The sequence below is a fragment of the Aquila chrysaetos genome (genome assembly GCF_900496995.4).
Source record: "Aquila chrysaetos chrysaetos chromosome W unlocalized genomic scaffold, bAquChr1.4 W_unloc_1, whole genome shotgun sequence".
Taxonomy (NCBI): domain Eukaryota; kingdom Metazoa; phylum Chordata; class Aves; order Accipitriformes; family Accipitridae; genus Aquila; species Aquila chrysaetos.
This window is the reverse complement of record NW_024470321.1, coordinates 682,828-697,896: the sequence shown is the minus strand read 5'-3', so window position 1 is coordinate 697,896 and position 15,069 is coordinate 682,828. Positions and strand designations below refer to the sequence as shown.

General features: G+C 46.6%; 1 protein-coding gene across 1 annotated transcript in view; it reads left to right on the top strand.

The window, feature by feature from the left end:
- LOC121232869 (transitional endoplasmic reticulum ATPase) overlaps window positions 1–12,823 on the top strand; it is a 28,147-nt gene extending 15,324 nt beyond the window's left edge. Inside the window, exons 6-17 of the mRNA XM_041121356.1 lie at window positions 1,109–1,240; window positions 1,657–1,759; window positions 3,599–3,732; window positions 4,001–4,136; window positions 5,168–5,280; window positions 5,855–6,019; window positions 6,130–6,252; window positions 7,358–7,570; window positions 9,490–9,798; window positions 11,333–11,488; window positions 11,852–12,006; window positions 12,426–12,823. Of these exons, the coding sequence (XP_040977290.1) occupies window positions 1,109–1,240; window positions 1,657–1,759; window positions 3,599–3,732; window positions 4,001–4,136; window positions 5,168–5,280; window positions 5,855–6,019; window positions 6,130–6,252; window positions 7,358–7,570; window positions 9,490–9,798; window positions 11,333–11,488; window positions 11,852–12,006; window positions 12,426–12,531 (1,845 nt within the window). The 3' untranslated portion in view covers window positions 12,532–12,823. The remainder of the gene's footprint in view (window positions 1–1,108; window positions 1,241–1,656; window positions 1,760–3,598; window positions 3,733–4,000; window positions 4,137–5,167; window positions 5,281–5,854; window positions 6,020–6,129; window positions 6,253–7,357; window positions 7,571–9,489; window positions 9,799–11,332; window positions 11,489–11,851; window positions 12,007–12,425) is intronic.
- The last annotated feature ends 2,246 nt before the right edge of the window (window positions 12,824–15,069 follow it).

The window sequence follows — 15,069 nt, the reverse complement described above, 5'->3', positions numbered from 1 at the left end:
AGTTAACTGCCTTCTGAAAAGTTCACTTCTATTTGACACTTGTGAGACTGTCTGGGCACTGGATGAGTCCAGTTTGGGCTCTTCAGGACACAGTAGAGACAGATAGGAGCAAGTTCAGCAAAGGCCACCAAAATGATGAGGAGCTGGAGGTCAGAATGAATGAGGAGCAGCTGGGAGAGTGGGTTGATGCAGCATAGAGAAGGGAAGGCAAAGAGGTAGGCTTACTGGCAACTGCCTGATGGGAAGGGGTGGATAACCAGGCTCTTTCAAGAGCTGTGCACAGGGACAGGACTAGGGGCAATGGTACAAGCTGGATCAAGGGTAATTACCAATGGATATTAGGAAAAAGGTTTCCCCAAACCCTGGAGCAAGGCCTAAAGAGGGCAGGAATCTCCAGACCTGGAGACCTTCAGTGCTTGATAGGGCCAGACCCTGAGCAACCTGCTTGAAGCAGTAGTTCCTGTTTGTGGGGCTTGGATTGAGCCCCTCTGAGATTCCAGGCTGTGTTATTTTATTATTTTAGTGTGGCCTAATGTTACAGATAACTAAGGCCAGTAGAGATTTGGACAGCCAAATGAATGGATGCTGTAGAGCTATACTGAAAGAGTTGGTTACAGTTGGTCTTATCTGCACACTTGGATCTTAACATTCTCTGTTAATTTGAGTCAATCCCAAAAGAAAACCCTGTCAGAGAACTGTATGGTAGCTATGGTATGTCAAGTAGTTAGAAATATCACTTACAGTTTAAGGAATTATTATATTTTATACTGAGCTTCATTGTCTATTGTTATCTTCGTTAGCCACATCAGAGGGTCACGCAACTTGTTTTACACTAGAGTCGGTAGGGGTCCTGGCAGCAGAGGCTGTCATTCAAGAGGGTGGGCTTCAGTGAGGTCTAGGTACATGCAGGCATTTCCCTTTGCATGTCTGGGAAGAGAGAGCTAAGAAACAATTGTAGAAGACACCAAGAAGACTTGAAAGTGAGAATCTCGAGACAGCAAAGAAATGGCAACGAGCAAAAACCTGGATTCCTTGGGTTCTGTAGACCAGGAGGGATTGTTGAACTATTGTTTTCACTTAAATGTTTAATGTACTTCCTTCCGGGTAGGATGAAGAAGAGTCACTGAATGAAGTGGGCTATGATGACATTGGTGGCTGCCGGAAGCAGCTGGCTCAAATCAAAGAGATGGTGGAACTTCCCCTCCGACACCCTGCGCTCTTCAAGGCCATAGGGGTGAAGGTAAGTCCTTGTGTGCACCAGGTGGATGAATGGGCTTGCCCTTGCGGATGACTCTTGATGTCGGAGGTTTATGAGGTGTTGGGAGGGGAGTAAGTAATTTGTTTTGGTTTTGGTTTTTTTTTAATGCTGGTGTTAGGACAGTATTTCCTTACATGTTTTGGACACAGATTAAAGTACTGGCAACTTGCAAAGCAGAGGGATGCTTTGAATCAGCACTGTCAGTTACTGGCAAGGTTTTTGTTTGTGTGTCATGCAAAGTAGTAAGGGTGTTGATAGCAATGCTGGGATGGCAGCTGTTGCATGAGTTTGCATCACAATTTCAGACTGGCTTTATCAAATGCTTACAGCTTCACTGTGAAGCTACTTAGGCATTCAGATACTAGCTCACCACCTAAGTCCCTTGCCTTTGTACTCAGCCTCCACGTGGGATCCTGCTGTATGGTCCTCCTGGCACTGGTAAAACACTGATTGCCCGAGCGGTGGCCAATGAAACAGGGGCTTTCTTCTTCCTGATCAATGGTAAGTTTTGTGGCTGCTTTGGCCCCAGATCTGCTGTGTACTCATTCATCCATATCATGATAATGAATAGTATTAATAGGGCTTATAGAGCTACATTGTCTCCCTGACATCCTTCCTTACCTCTTTGAAGTGTGCCTCTGGGGACACTTAGAGGCTGTTTGTGTGGAAGCGTCTGTAGTGGCACTTCCCTTAAGCTTGATTGTTTTGTAGCAGGCTGGTTGGAAGGACAGCTTTGCGATGCAGGGACTTGGAGTCTGTCTGGCTGAGTGTTCATTTATGTTGGTGAGGGCAGAGCTGAGAGTGGTGAGATTATTCTATGTATATGGGTGCAGGACACTTGTTTCTGTTGCTGCCAGCGTGTCCCATTCAGAAAAGAAGCTGATCTGCTGTGGATTTCTTTTTTCCCCTCAAGTAAAGCACAAGACCTGTTCTGTTTCACATAACATTAATTGGGAGGAACTGTCCTGAAAGCTATAATGAGTACCTTGGGACTTAGCTACAAGTGACAGAACCTCCTATTGATCACTCTTTACCTGTAGCAGTTGAGATGGATACTGGTTTATGTCCAGTAAGGACCAGATTCTGAATTTTCCTCACTGTTTTTCTGTCCCATTTTACAGTCAGTGCTGGAATAACTGTACAATTTGTACTTAAGGAGTGCTGCTTTTCTTTTCTGATTTCAATCACTTAGACCCATGAAAATGAAAGCAAAGGAGTGTATAGCACAGCATAGCAGTGAGCAGTGGTAGGGAAGTGACTTGCTTTGTATCTCAAGATATCAGATGTAAATGGACTGTTTTTAACCATATGTCACCCTTGTCATATACTTTCTAAGTGTGTGGAAGGTGTCACTGCGTGCTAATGAGCCAGATGTTTCTTTAGATACTTGTCCTTCTATTGCGTAATAAAAATAACATTGTCAGAATTAGTGATGTGTTCTCTGTCTGCTAGTCCCAAGCATGGAGCTGCAGGCAGTGTTGTAGATGGAGCTGGTATGAATTGGTGAGTTACTTGTAATGAAACACTCTTAGTACCTGCCTGCACCAGCTGGCACACTTCAGTCAGCTAGCAGCTTTGCACTCCTGAGGGTCAGGTTTCTTTTTCTTGGATCTCTTAGAAGCATACTTTTCTCTTTATTACCGCTCCCATCAGCATGATGGAAAAATCTGTAAAAACAGAAAAAAATCTGTGAGCCTGCACTAGTGTTCAGCAACTGCAGATCTTGGGGGAATGCTGCCCTTCCTTCTGGGATTGATGTGCTTACACTTTTTTTTTTTTAATTTTTTATTTATTCTTTGAGAGGAGATGGGTTTTGGGGCTTTTGGAACTTTGGGGTGTTGGTTTTCTTGTGGTTTTTTGTTTGTTTTTTTTGAACTAATTTATAGGATCTTACAGAGGTAAATGTATACCTGTGTAATGCAAGCTAGAGACAGCTTCAATATCTTACAGCTTTTTCCTTCCCTACCCTGATAATTCATCACCATATAATTTGATTGCTTCTCTTGCAAGCTAGGACTGGCATTAACTGTGTGTGGTGGCACATTACAGAGAAGCTCACCAAGTGTGAAATAGTGTAAGGAAAGAGGTAGCTAAAGGTAGCTCATTGACTAGTGCTGCATTCTGTTAGAATAAACTGAAAACACCAGAATAATGATAGAAAGTAATTCTGCATGCTGTTCTTGCCTGTTCAGCTGCAAATTTAGTGAACTTGGTTGACAGTATTTGCTTTGGCTTGAAATATATATACTCCCATGTGAATGTTGTACTAAAATAATTCAGCTGCGTGCCTTGAGGCTAGCTGCCTCTCTTCTGGGTGCCACAGTGCCGTTATTTTTTCAGGTCCTGAGATCATGAGCAAGCTGGCTGGTGAGTCTGAGAGCAACCTGAGGAAAGCCTTTGAAGAAGCAGAGAAGAACGCTCCTGCCATCATCTTCATTGATGAACTGGATGCCATTGCTCCTAAGAGAGAGAAGGTAAAGAAAGCCTGTAGAAGATAAAGGAGTACATCTTTTTTGGTAGCAGCTGGTGTGAATCTCTGCATTTGACTACAGGGTAAAGCAGTATTTAACTTAACGCCTGAATTCAGTTGGACGTCAGAAGTTGGATATTGGAAGAATCTGATATAGTTCACAATGTTTCTTAACAGCTCACGTCTGTTGTATCTGTCTGCTCTGGTGCAGTACTAGCTCCTGTGCTGTGTTTTAGAGCTTTTGGTCTAATCGTTACTTTCTCTCTCCATAGACACATGGAGAGGTGGAACGTCGCATAGTGTCTCAGCTGTTGACTCTTATGGATGGACTGAAACAGAGGGCACACGTGATTGTTATGGCAGCTACCAACAGACCTAACAGCATTGACCCAGCACTCAGGCGATTTGGTAACCATGCTTGCCATCTTGTGTGTGTGTGTGTGTGTGTATCAGATACTTTGTTATGGGCTATGCTTCAGGGGCCTTGGAAAGATTGAGCAGAAATTAATATTAAACATCTTCTGTGTGTTACATAAACTATTGACTTGTCTCCAGCTACTTGTTTGAAATTCATTTCTAGGCTTCCAGCCTTTGGTATAATTTTCTGTGCTTTATTAGGTTAGAACTTGTAGAAATAACAAAATACTTAAAGGGTAGCGTGCTTTTTCACCTCATCAATTAGGTGAGGCTATTTCAGGACTAAACGCTTAAGGGGTAGTTCATGCCTCAGGTTGCAGAAGGCTCTGAATTGTGTCCAATTTCTCTTTTATTGATGAGAAGTCTGGTAGTTTCTGAGATTCAGGTTTTCGAAACTTTGCAGTGTGAATGAATGTCTGTTGTATGACCAGTTGGTAAAGTCAAGTTTGCAGGAAAAAACGGCCTCTTAAATGTGTAGTGAGGCATTTGAATGCACAGCTATGGCTAGAGGAAAATGATAGGTGTATGTACCTTAGTTAATATTGCAGTAATACATAGGTTTCCTGCCTCCCCAGATATTGGGGCAGTTCATGTTTTTCACCACTTGGGTACTGCTATGAAAGTTCTGAAAAATTAAATCTCCCAGTATTTGTGGACTCCTGTGCTGAGGACACAAAGGTAGGAATAAACAAAAATGTCTCATGGTGTGTTGGTTAGGGGAAGCATATTTTCCTATAAATGAGGCTCAGAAAAAAACAGAAATCCTCTGTGTTTATATAATCTTGAACTCTAGTTAATACAGTAGTCTCACTTTCCCTAAATGGCTAAAGCTTTTCTTCCTTCTCTGATCTGACTCTGCTACTGTGCTGATAGATGCTGCAGAGAAACCCAAAGCTCTGGCATTTTCTGAAATTGTATGCGTTTGTGACTCGTCATCATGTTCCTCTGTCAGAGGAAGGCAGCAACTGCAGCTCCTTTAGTTTGCAGAATCAACAGCTCAACATAGGTTTTGTAATCCCCAGGTCGTTTTGACAGAGAGGTAGATATCGGTATCCCAGATGCCACCGGGCGCCTGGAGATCCTGCAGATCCACACAAAAAATATGAAACTGGCTGATGATGTGGATCTGGAACAGGTGAGTAGCGTGCTATTAGGAGAGCTTGTCTCCACTTGTTTAGGACAGTGTGAAACTGGTCGAATGTGTGATCTCTGGGCTTCCTTCTAACTAGTTTATCAGTGACCAAAAATCCTCACTCGCTAGTGAAGAATGGCATGGCTAAGTGAAACAAACATATATCAGTCCAATCTGGAAGTGCCTTGCCACTGTCCTCCTGGGTTTGTTTGCTGTGGCATTCTCTTTAAAAATAAAGCAAGCCTGAAACAGCACTCTCAGAGCTGGGTGAACATTGTGGTGATACTGGATGGTTACTGTAATCTCTGTCCTGAATGAAGAACTGCAGTCCTCAGGGTTATCTTTCTGCACACCATCTGAATTCCAGTTGCAGCTTTGATCTCAAGTAGGAGGTGGAACAGCAGTGTCTTTGCCTGTTAAATATGTGATAGCACTTGTCTTGAATTTGCAGCAGAGCACTGATGTTCCTGTCTTCCAGAGTTTTGTTGCACCTCTGAGTGAATGACCAGAGCATGCATTGCCCTTGCAGAGTGCTTGCTTGTATCCCTGTGAGTCATAGTTGGTGCTCTGCTTTCAGGTGGCAAATGAGACCCATGGCCATGTTGGTGCTGACTTGGCTGCTCTTTGCTCAGAAGCTGCTCTTCAGGCTATCAGAAAGAAGATGGATCTCATAGACCTAGAAGATGAAACCATTGATGCTGAAGTGATGAACTCGCTGGCTGTGACCATGGATGACTTCAGGGTAATGCAGGAGTGCCCCTCTTTCTTTTGGGTGCAATGTCTAATTGCTTATCTGAAGCGTGTGAACGTAACATGTTAGACTTCGTATAATGCTGTTTCTTCTAACGATAGTGGGCTCTGAGCCAGAGCAACCCTTCTGCTCTTCGGGAGACTGTGGTGGAGGTGCCACAAGTTACCTGGGAAGATATTGGTGGTCTAGAAGATGTAAAGAGAGAACTCCAGGAACTTGTACAGGTAAGGGTTTCCAACAGACTTTTGCCTAGTCAGCATGAAAAATAATTATAATAATAAAATCCAGAACCTCTTCACGTTCCTGTTTGGGCTGTGAACAGGGTAAATGCAGAGGTTTTATGGCATTTTGTTGTAATGGACTGAAAATGCCACGCTGTTCCATCTTAGTGAACTTAAGGAGAAGAAGGTGCTGGGTGGGAAGCAGCATCAGGCTTTCCTTAGCTGAGTCTACAGTGACATCTTGGGTGGGTGTTTTGCTACATGCAGAAACAGCAGCAGTTCTGCTTCTCTTAAATGGAGACCAGCAGCAGGACCAATGCTGAGATTCCTGTTACATGGTGGCTTTATATGCCAGAAAGTGGATGAAGATTCTTATAGAGAGCCTCTGAAGGGCTTTCCATCAGCGTTAGCATAGGGACAGGTGAGAAGTAATTGTGAAGCCTTCTATGAAAGGAGAGGCTGGAACAGTCATGAATGGTCTGTGGAAACTTCTGGTGCCTGCTTGCGTTGGAGTGGTTTGGGTTTGATATGTCCCTGCTTTCAGTTGGCACTGTAGAAACAGCCTGTCTGTGAATAAAAGAATCTACTTTTTAGTCTAATTTTCTGGCGTTAAAATCATCGCCTATCTCTGACCTTGTTGCGGAGGATAAATGCTCACATCAGACATCTTGCCTGTCTCTGGAGGACAGAGCAAATAGGTTAGATAATGAGCTGTTCCCTTTTGCTTCTGCAGGGCAGAGTGAAGCTGGGGTTAAGTGTGCTGGAAAACTACCTGAACTGGTACTTAGTTCATAGGTGGAAATAGACTGTTTAAGGCAGCTTTACAATTTAGCTGTGGTGCTTTTCAAACCAGTGCCCGTTTAAAAACTCCAGTGGCACCAAGCAGGCAGAATCTTGTGTTTAACCCACCAGAAATCTCAGGTAGTGTTTCTGGTAGGAGCAGAAACAAAACTATCTAGTGAAAGATGTCCCTGCCCATGGCAGGGAGGTTGGACTAAGATGATCTTTGAAGGTCCCTTCCAACCCAAACCATTCTGTGATTCTAAAGTACAGACCTGTTCTGGCTCATCACAAGGGGGTTTTGTTTGTTTGTTTTGTTCTCCTTCAGTATCCTGTGGAGCACCCAGACAAGTTCCTCAAATTTGGCATGACCCCATCAAAAGGGGTTCTGTTCTATGGGCCACCCGGTTGTGGTAAGACACTTCTAGCCAAAGCCATTGCCAATGAATGCCAGGCAAACTTCATTTCCATCAAGGGGCCAGAATTGCTCACCATGTGGTTTGGCGAGTCTGAAGCCAACGTGCGCGAGATCTTTGACAAGGTGTGTATCTTCTACTCCTTGTGCTATGTTTGTGCTGAGATACCCACAAAACGTTGTCTCCACTGCACCTGTCTTACTGGCCTGGTTCTTGTTTGTGTGTGTTGTGTTTTCCCCACTTGCGCTGAGAGCAGATGCTGCTTTCCTGATGTTAGGGAATTAATTCTCTTTGGCAGCATAGCTATTTAAATGGTTTTCTCCTGCTGCAATTTGTATCTGTTGTTACAGGATGACAAATGCCCCAGTGTCTTAGCAGTGAGGCTGGCATTAGGATGGCATAGATATTCTCTGCATCCCTGAAAACTTATTTTGACACCTCATTAGCCATCACCTTCTACAAAAACATGCTACAGGTTCTTCTTCTTCTGCAGTTGGACTAGATGATCATTGTAGGTCCCTTCCAACTGAAATATTCTATTCTATTCTATTCTTGTCCTGCAATATATATGGCTTAGAAAGGAGCTCACTCCTACTGCCCAGTTTGTAAAGGGAACTAGGCCTTAAACCTCATTGTTTCTAAGACTGTTCGTATCAGACATATAACTAATGATTAGAGATTGCTTTAGATGTGATTAATAGAATGCAGGTGCTTATAAAACAATATGCATAAGCTGCTTAGTTGTCCTACGTGTAGCCCCCACCATGGCTGGCTAAAAGCCCAGTCAAGCTGAATCAACAGAAGAAGGATCATACATCTCGGACCTAAGACATGGGAGTAAGTGATTAACTTTAGAGCAAGATAAATTAATAGAGTAGCCTGAGTGATTTTCAGAAATTCAAAGGTGATCTTTGATAAGTGATTGTGGTGACCGAAGACCTTCTGCCTACGACCACTAGCTTCAGAAGAACCGGAACACGAGAATTGATGAGATAAGATGATGAATGATAACGACATGGGAACCGAGATCAACTGGAAAATTACAAAGACTTTGGACTGGGATAATGGGTGGTAAAAAGGTATATAAGACTGAGAAATTTTTGGAAGCTTGCCATTCACTGCAGTGGTGGCCCAACTCTGAGTTGTTAATAAAGCAAACCTAGAGAAACCCATAACTGAAAATCCTTTAACACAGTTCCCCCATAGATAGTGTGATCTCCTGTCCCAGGAGGTATCTGCATGGATTATCTTGGGAATCCTCACTCCTGTGGTCAGGGAAGGTGCTGAAAGAGCAAAGTTGGAAGGAGAGCGAGAGAGAAAAATTTTAGGTTGAGAGGGAACCTCAGAGGCCATCTAGTCCAGTTGTTTGTCCAGAACAGGGAGATAACTTGGAAATTCAATCAGGTTGCTCAGAGCCTCGTGTTCTGAACGTGTGCTAAGGATGGAGAATCCCTGACCTCTCTGGGCCTTGTGCTAGTGTTTGAGCGCTCTCATTGTGAAGAATTTTTTTTTTTTTTTTTTTCCTTATTTCAAACTGGAATTTTCTTTGCAGCCATTTGTGCCTGTGGTCTTTCAGCCTTTCACTGTGCATCTCAAAGAAGGATCTGGCTCCCTTTTCCCTATAACTACCCATTAGGTAGCTGAAGACAGCAATTGGATTTCCCCCTTCCATTTGATATATCTTGCTTACTGATGCTTGAGTGCCTAAATAACCAATTGACGTCCCCAGATCTTGCAGGGAGAGTTCTGGTCCAGGCAAATTGGCTCTAGCTTTCCCTCTAGGCATTGGAGTTACCACCCTTCTGCTTGGTTCACAATGCTCCTAGCTTTGGGGAAATACAGCTTGTTGTTCAGGAGAATTTAATTGAGGGTTTGTGTGGCAGGAGACTGTTCTGGAGCAGCTCCTCCAAGCTCTCCTTGCAGCAGCAGTGCTCTGGTACTCCTCTGAGCTGCTTTAATTGTAGGGTAGGCTTAGTGTAAAATCAGCATGCTCCTCGCCTGGTGGTATTAACATGGAGTAATTGTTCCCGTTTGCTTTTTGCAGGCCCGCCAAGCAGCCCCTTGTGTGCTCTTCTTTGATGAGCTGGACTCCATTGCAAAGGCTCGAGGTGGGAATATCGGAGATGGTGGTGGTGCTGCAGACCGTGTCATCAACCAGATCCTGACAGAGATGGACGGCATGTCCACCAAGAAAAACGTCTTCATCATCGGTGCCACCAACAGGCCAGACATCATTGACCCAGCCATCTTGCGTCCCGGCCGCCTGGATCAACTCATCTACATCCCCCTGCCTGATGAGAAGTCCCGGGTTGCTATTCTTAAGGCCAACCTGAGGAAATCACCAGTTGCCAAGGTAGGATCTGCGCCCTAACTGTGTCTGACTTGGGTTTGCTGTGTGCTGCACGTGCTCCTCACAAGCTGGGGATAGAGCAGAGGGCTGGTGACTGCTCCACATGATACAGAGCTGGGAAACCTCCAGTCTCTGAAGGATGGAAATGAAGAGGTAGGGGGAGGCTTGAGCTCTGAGACTAAGTATCAATGAAGCTAGGTGTTAGTGTGTAAGCACAGCGGGTCTTTATCACGTAGTAGAGTTCTGCCCACAGTGTGGGAACAAGAAAGCCTGTTATGGAAAGATGGAAAAGATTCTTGTACTCTGAAAGAAAAGTAAATGTAGAAAACAGGGGTGGGAAATGGAAATTGAAGAGGAACCATTGCAGTTAATTGTTGCTGAACTCTGATAGGCAAGAGCTATGTCCCTTGCCTGGGGAGCAGGCAATAATGCAACTGATAGTTAATCAGAGAAAAGCAGATGTCAAGTGAGAGCTCAAGCTATTTTATGTCTAGCTTACCTTTCTAGGTGCTGTTGGGAAGGAAAGCTTCAAAAGAGGTTGCAGTACTACTCCCTCAGTTGAGGGGAAGGAGGAGGAGGTTGGTCATCTTGGTCCGCCTGTGCCCCATCTCCATTTCCAGTCTGACAGTGTTTCATTTGACTCCTAATGCTGAGACCTGAGTAAATCATATCGTAAATCCACAAGTCAACCTGCTTCTTCTTGAGGGTGAACAGTGCAGAGGCATTTTCCCCCTCTACTCTGCTCTTGTGAGACCCCACCTGGAGTACTGTGTTCAGCTCTGGGGCCCCCAGCATAAGAAAGACACGGACCTGTTGGAGTGGGTCCAGAGGAGGGCCATGAAGATGACCAGGGGGCTGGAGCACCTCCTGTATGAGGACAGGCTGAGAGAGTTGGGGTTGTTTAGTCTAGAGAAGAGAAGGTTCCGGGGAAACCTTATAGTGGCCTTCCAGTACTTAAAGGGGGGGCCTACAGGAAAGATGGGGAGGAACTCTTTCTCAGGGAGTGTAGTGATAGGACGAGGAGTAACGGTTTTAAACTGAAAGAGGGTAGATTTAGATTAGATATTAGGAATAAATTCTTTACTGTGAGGGTGGTGAAACACTGGAATAGGTTGCCCAGAGAAGTTGTGGATGCCCCCTCCCTGGAAGTGTTCAAGGCCAGGTTGGATGGGGCTTTGAGCAACCTGGTCTAGTGGAAGGTGTCCCTGCCCATGGCAGGGGGGGTTGGAACTAGATGATCTTTAAGGTCCCTTCCAACCTAAACTATTCTATCATTTACAGCTGCTTCGTAGGGTCTTGCTGTGTGCGTGGGGAGTGTGTCCTGCCTTTGTATGTGGTTAACTTTTCCCAAAAACAAGAACCTTAACAGCTCATCTTTTCAAAATTGAGTAAAATTAAAGCAGCACCTTGATACCATGGGATCTAAAGACACCTCTTTGTCACCTGAGGGTGTGAGGTGTAAAAGACAGGCCTCTCTTGGTTTGGTGGTTTGGGTTTTTTTGTTTGGTTTTTGTTTTCGGTTTTTTTTCCCCACTAGGATGTCGACTTGGATTTCCTAGCTAAGATGACCAATGGCTTTTCGGGGGCTGACCTGACAGAAATTTGCCAGCGTGCCTGCAAACTGGCCATCCGTGAGTCCATTGAGAGTGAGATCAGGCGAGAACGTGAGAGGCAGACCAATCCTTCCGCCATGGTGAGTGGGGCACTGAGCTTTCCCTGCTCATGAGACAGGCAGCCCACCTCTGCCTGTGGGTGACGCGGGATGTATTCCTCTCCATAATCCTCAGATGGGGATGAGTGGGCTCTCAGCACAGAGTGTGGAGCCGGAGCACTTTGTTCTCATCTTGTGGGAGGGTGAGGCCCTCCTGGGGTGCCTCATTGTCAGCATTGCTCAGAAGGCCCCTGCTGCAGCCGTGACTCAGTCTGCCACAGTGTCCCTCTCCAGCCCCTACTTCCGTGGATATTGGAGCATCCTGGCCTAGAGGGAGGCTGTGGGTGGCTGTCGGGCTGTGGAGCTCAGGCACGCAGCTCACCTGGGCCCTCTGTCCCACTGCAGGAAGTGGAGGAGGATGATCCAGTTCCTGAGATACGCAGGGATCACTTTGAGGAGGCCATGCGCTTTGCTCGACGCTCTGTCAGTGACAATGACATCAGGAAATACGAGATGTTTGCACAGACTCTACAGCAGAGCCGTGGCTTTGGCAGCTTCAGGTAACCGTGGGGGAGTGGGGGGGAGGGCAGCGTGGCTCAGCCAGCCCCAGAACAGAGCACTGAGGCAGCTTTCTGCTGGATTCTAGGTAACAAATTCCCTCTTCCACTGCGTTTTCCCATTCTCCCCAGCATGTACAGCAGCCAGCTGAGCACGTGGCAGGTGCAGGCTGTGCTGCAGGTTGGTTGTAGCTGCTCTGTTAGTGCTCCTGCAGTCCATCAACCCTTTTTTCCTTTAACACAAGCGACGTCCAGCAGCTGTATAAGCCTTCTGCGTGACCTGCTGTAAGGCTTCATCCCATTTCTCCTGCCTGTCCTACTTGGCACCAGGGTGTTTGGCATGGAGGGAGGGTATCATGCTGAGCTGCAAGGAGGCTTTTGAACAGCATTTCTTCTCTCCCCTTCTGCACCACTGCATGCAGGTTCCCATCAGGTAACCAGGGCGGTGCTGGTCCGAGCCAAGGCACAGGAGGCGGCAGCGGGGGCAACGTGTACAGTGAAGACAATGACGATGATCTCTATGGTTAACTCGCTGTCCTCTGTGGACCAAACTACATCAGGCCATGTTGTACAGGAAAAAAATCCAATGTTTAATGGACTCTTGGCTTCTTCATTCCTCAGTCAGAACAGTGTAGCTGCACGTTAGACTTCTGTACAGGGAATGTTTTCTGCAAACACAAATCTAGACCGGTGTTCAGTTGGGAGGCAGACAGTGAATTAACAAGGAGGGGAAATGACTTAATTTCTGAGAAATTTCTGTTCTAGTTTCTGTGGCAGAATCAGCAGCTTTAGCAAAGAGTACAATGCTAGCCTGTATAAAGAAAAAAAAAATCCCACAAAAAAAAAAAAAATAAAAATCCCACAAAACTCTAGCTAGGCCCTGGCAATTCCTTTGTGTGGGACTGGTGCAGTGTAGCTTGTGCTGTCTCTGTAAACCCCGTCTCTTATGTGCTGAGCATTCCTCAGTCTGGTGGAACCCATCTGTATGCGTGCTTCCCTGGTGTGTTTGAGGTTGCTCTTCATTCTTATGCCTCTTAGCCACAGTTAACAGAAGAAATTGGTTTGGCAGTCTCTCCCCCCTACCCTAATTTGGCAGGAAGCACAAAGAGAGCCTGGTAGCAGGTATCTCTTACTTCTCTGATGCTGGCCCTGAGCTGTCGGGTCTCCTGCTGCTTTGGCTCCTGTTGTGGTTTAACCCCAGACAGCAACAAAGCACTGTGCAGCCAGTCTATCACTCCCCCTCCTCAACTGGACAGGGGAGAGAAAATATAACAAAAGGCTCGTGGGTCAAGATAAGGACAAGGATAGATCACTCACCAGTTACTGTCATGGGCAAAACAGACTTGACTTGGGGAAAATTAACTTAATTTATTACCCATCAAACCAGAGTAGGGTAATGAGAAATAAAACCAAATCTTAAAACACCTTCCCCCCACCTCTCCCTTCTTCCTGGGCACAGTTTCACTCCCAAATTCTCTACCTTTTCCCCCCAAGTGGTGCAGGGGGATGGGGAATGGGGGTTATGGTCAGTTCATCACATGTCGTCTCTGCTACTCCTTCTACCTCAGGGGGAGGACTCTTCACTCTTCCCCTGCTCCAGCGTGGGGTCCCTCCCATGGGAGACAGCCCTCCACGAACTTCTCCAACATGGGTCCTTCCCACGGGCTGCAGTTCTTCACAAACTGCTCCAGCATGGGTCCTTTCCACGGTGTGCAGTCCTTCAGGAGCACACTGCTCCAGCGTGGGTCCCCCACGGGGTTACAAGTCCTGCCAGAAAACCTGCTCCAGCGTGGGCTCCTCTCTCCATGGGTCCGCAGGTCCTGCCAAGAGCCTGCTCCAACATGGGCTTCCCACAGGGTCACAGCCTTCTTTGGGCATCCACCTGCTCCAGCGTGGGGTCCTCCACGGGCTGCAGGTGGATATCTGCTCCACCGTGGACCTCCATGGGCTGCAGGGGGACAGCCTGCCTCACCATGGTCTTCACCATGGGCTGCAGGGGAATCTCTGCTCCAGCGCCTGGAGCACCTCCTCCCCCTCTTTCTTCACTGACCTTGGTGTCTGCAGAGGTGGTTCTCTCACATATTTTCACTCCTCTGTCTGGCTAAAATTGCTGTCCCACAGTAACTTTTTCCCCTTCTTAAATATGTTATCACAGAAGTGCTACCACTGTTGCTGATTGGCTTGGCCTTGGCCAGCGGTGGGGTCTGTCTTGGAGCCAGCTGGCATTGGCTCTGTTGGACGTAGCTTTTAGCAGCTTCTCACAGAAGCCACCCCTGTAGCCCCCCCAGCTACCAAAACCTTGCCACGCAAACCCAATGCAGCTCCTCTGCAGCAAAGGACTTCTTCAGCAGTCCCTGTTTCATCTGCCCTGCCTGAAGGCAGGCACAAGGGGGCTCTTGGGCTGTTTCTGGAATTTGTGGTGCAGTGTGATCCCACTATGATTAGAGAAGAGGGGAGTTTCCTCTTCTGATGCTGTGGCAGCACTGTTCATCAGGCTCTGTGGAGAGATTTCCCCCTTCCCCTGCAAGGTTTCATGCATTCCTTTGGGTTTCTCATGACAGGCACGGTTCTGGTGCCAGCCTGCCCCTTGTTGTGCCTCATACCGAGTAGTCAGGTTCTGATCATGGTTCTTATCCTTCCTTTCCACTTACAGGTTGCTCCTTGGTTTATTTTCCCTTCTCTGAACTGAAAAATCTGCTGCTGCTGTACCTCGGTGTTTTATATGAGAGAAGCCCTGGGTCTGGTCCCAAGATGTACACAGGAGTGGTGTGGCAGGCTGGATACAGCCCAGCCCCGAACTGAAGGGGAGAGCCTGTTTGAGGCAATGGCTATAGGATGCACAGAGTGGCCATGTGCTATTGGCTTTGGGGGGGGGGATGCAGGAACAGGATTTCTGCAGAGGGGCTTAAATGTAGATTGTGTGGCAGAAGGATGCCTTTGGGGCTGAGCCATGCTGGAGAGGGCAACCTCCCCTGCGGCAGGAGTTGTGTGGAGGCCTGGGTGGTGGGAGTTTCAGCCCCAAAGCCTGGCAGATTGAGGGAGGGCTTCATCAACCTGGCTAGATTT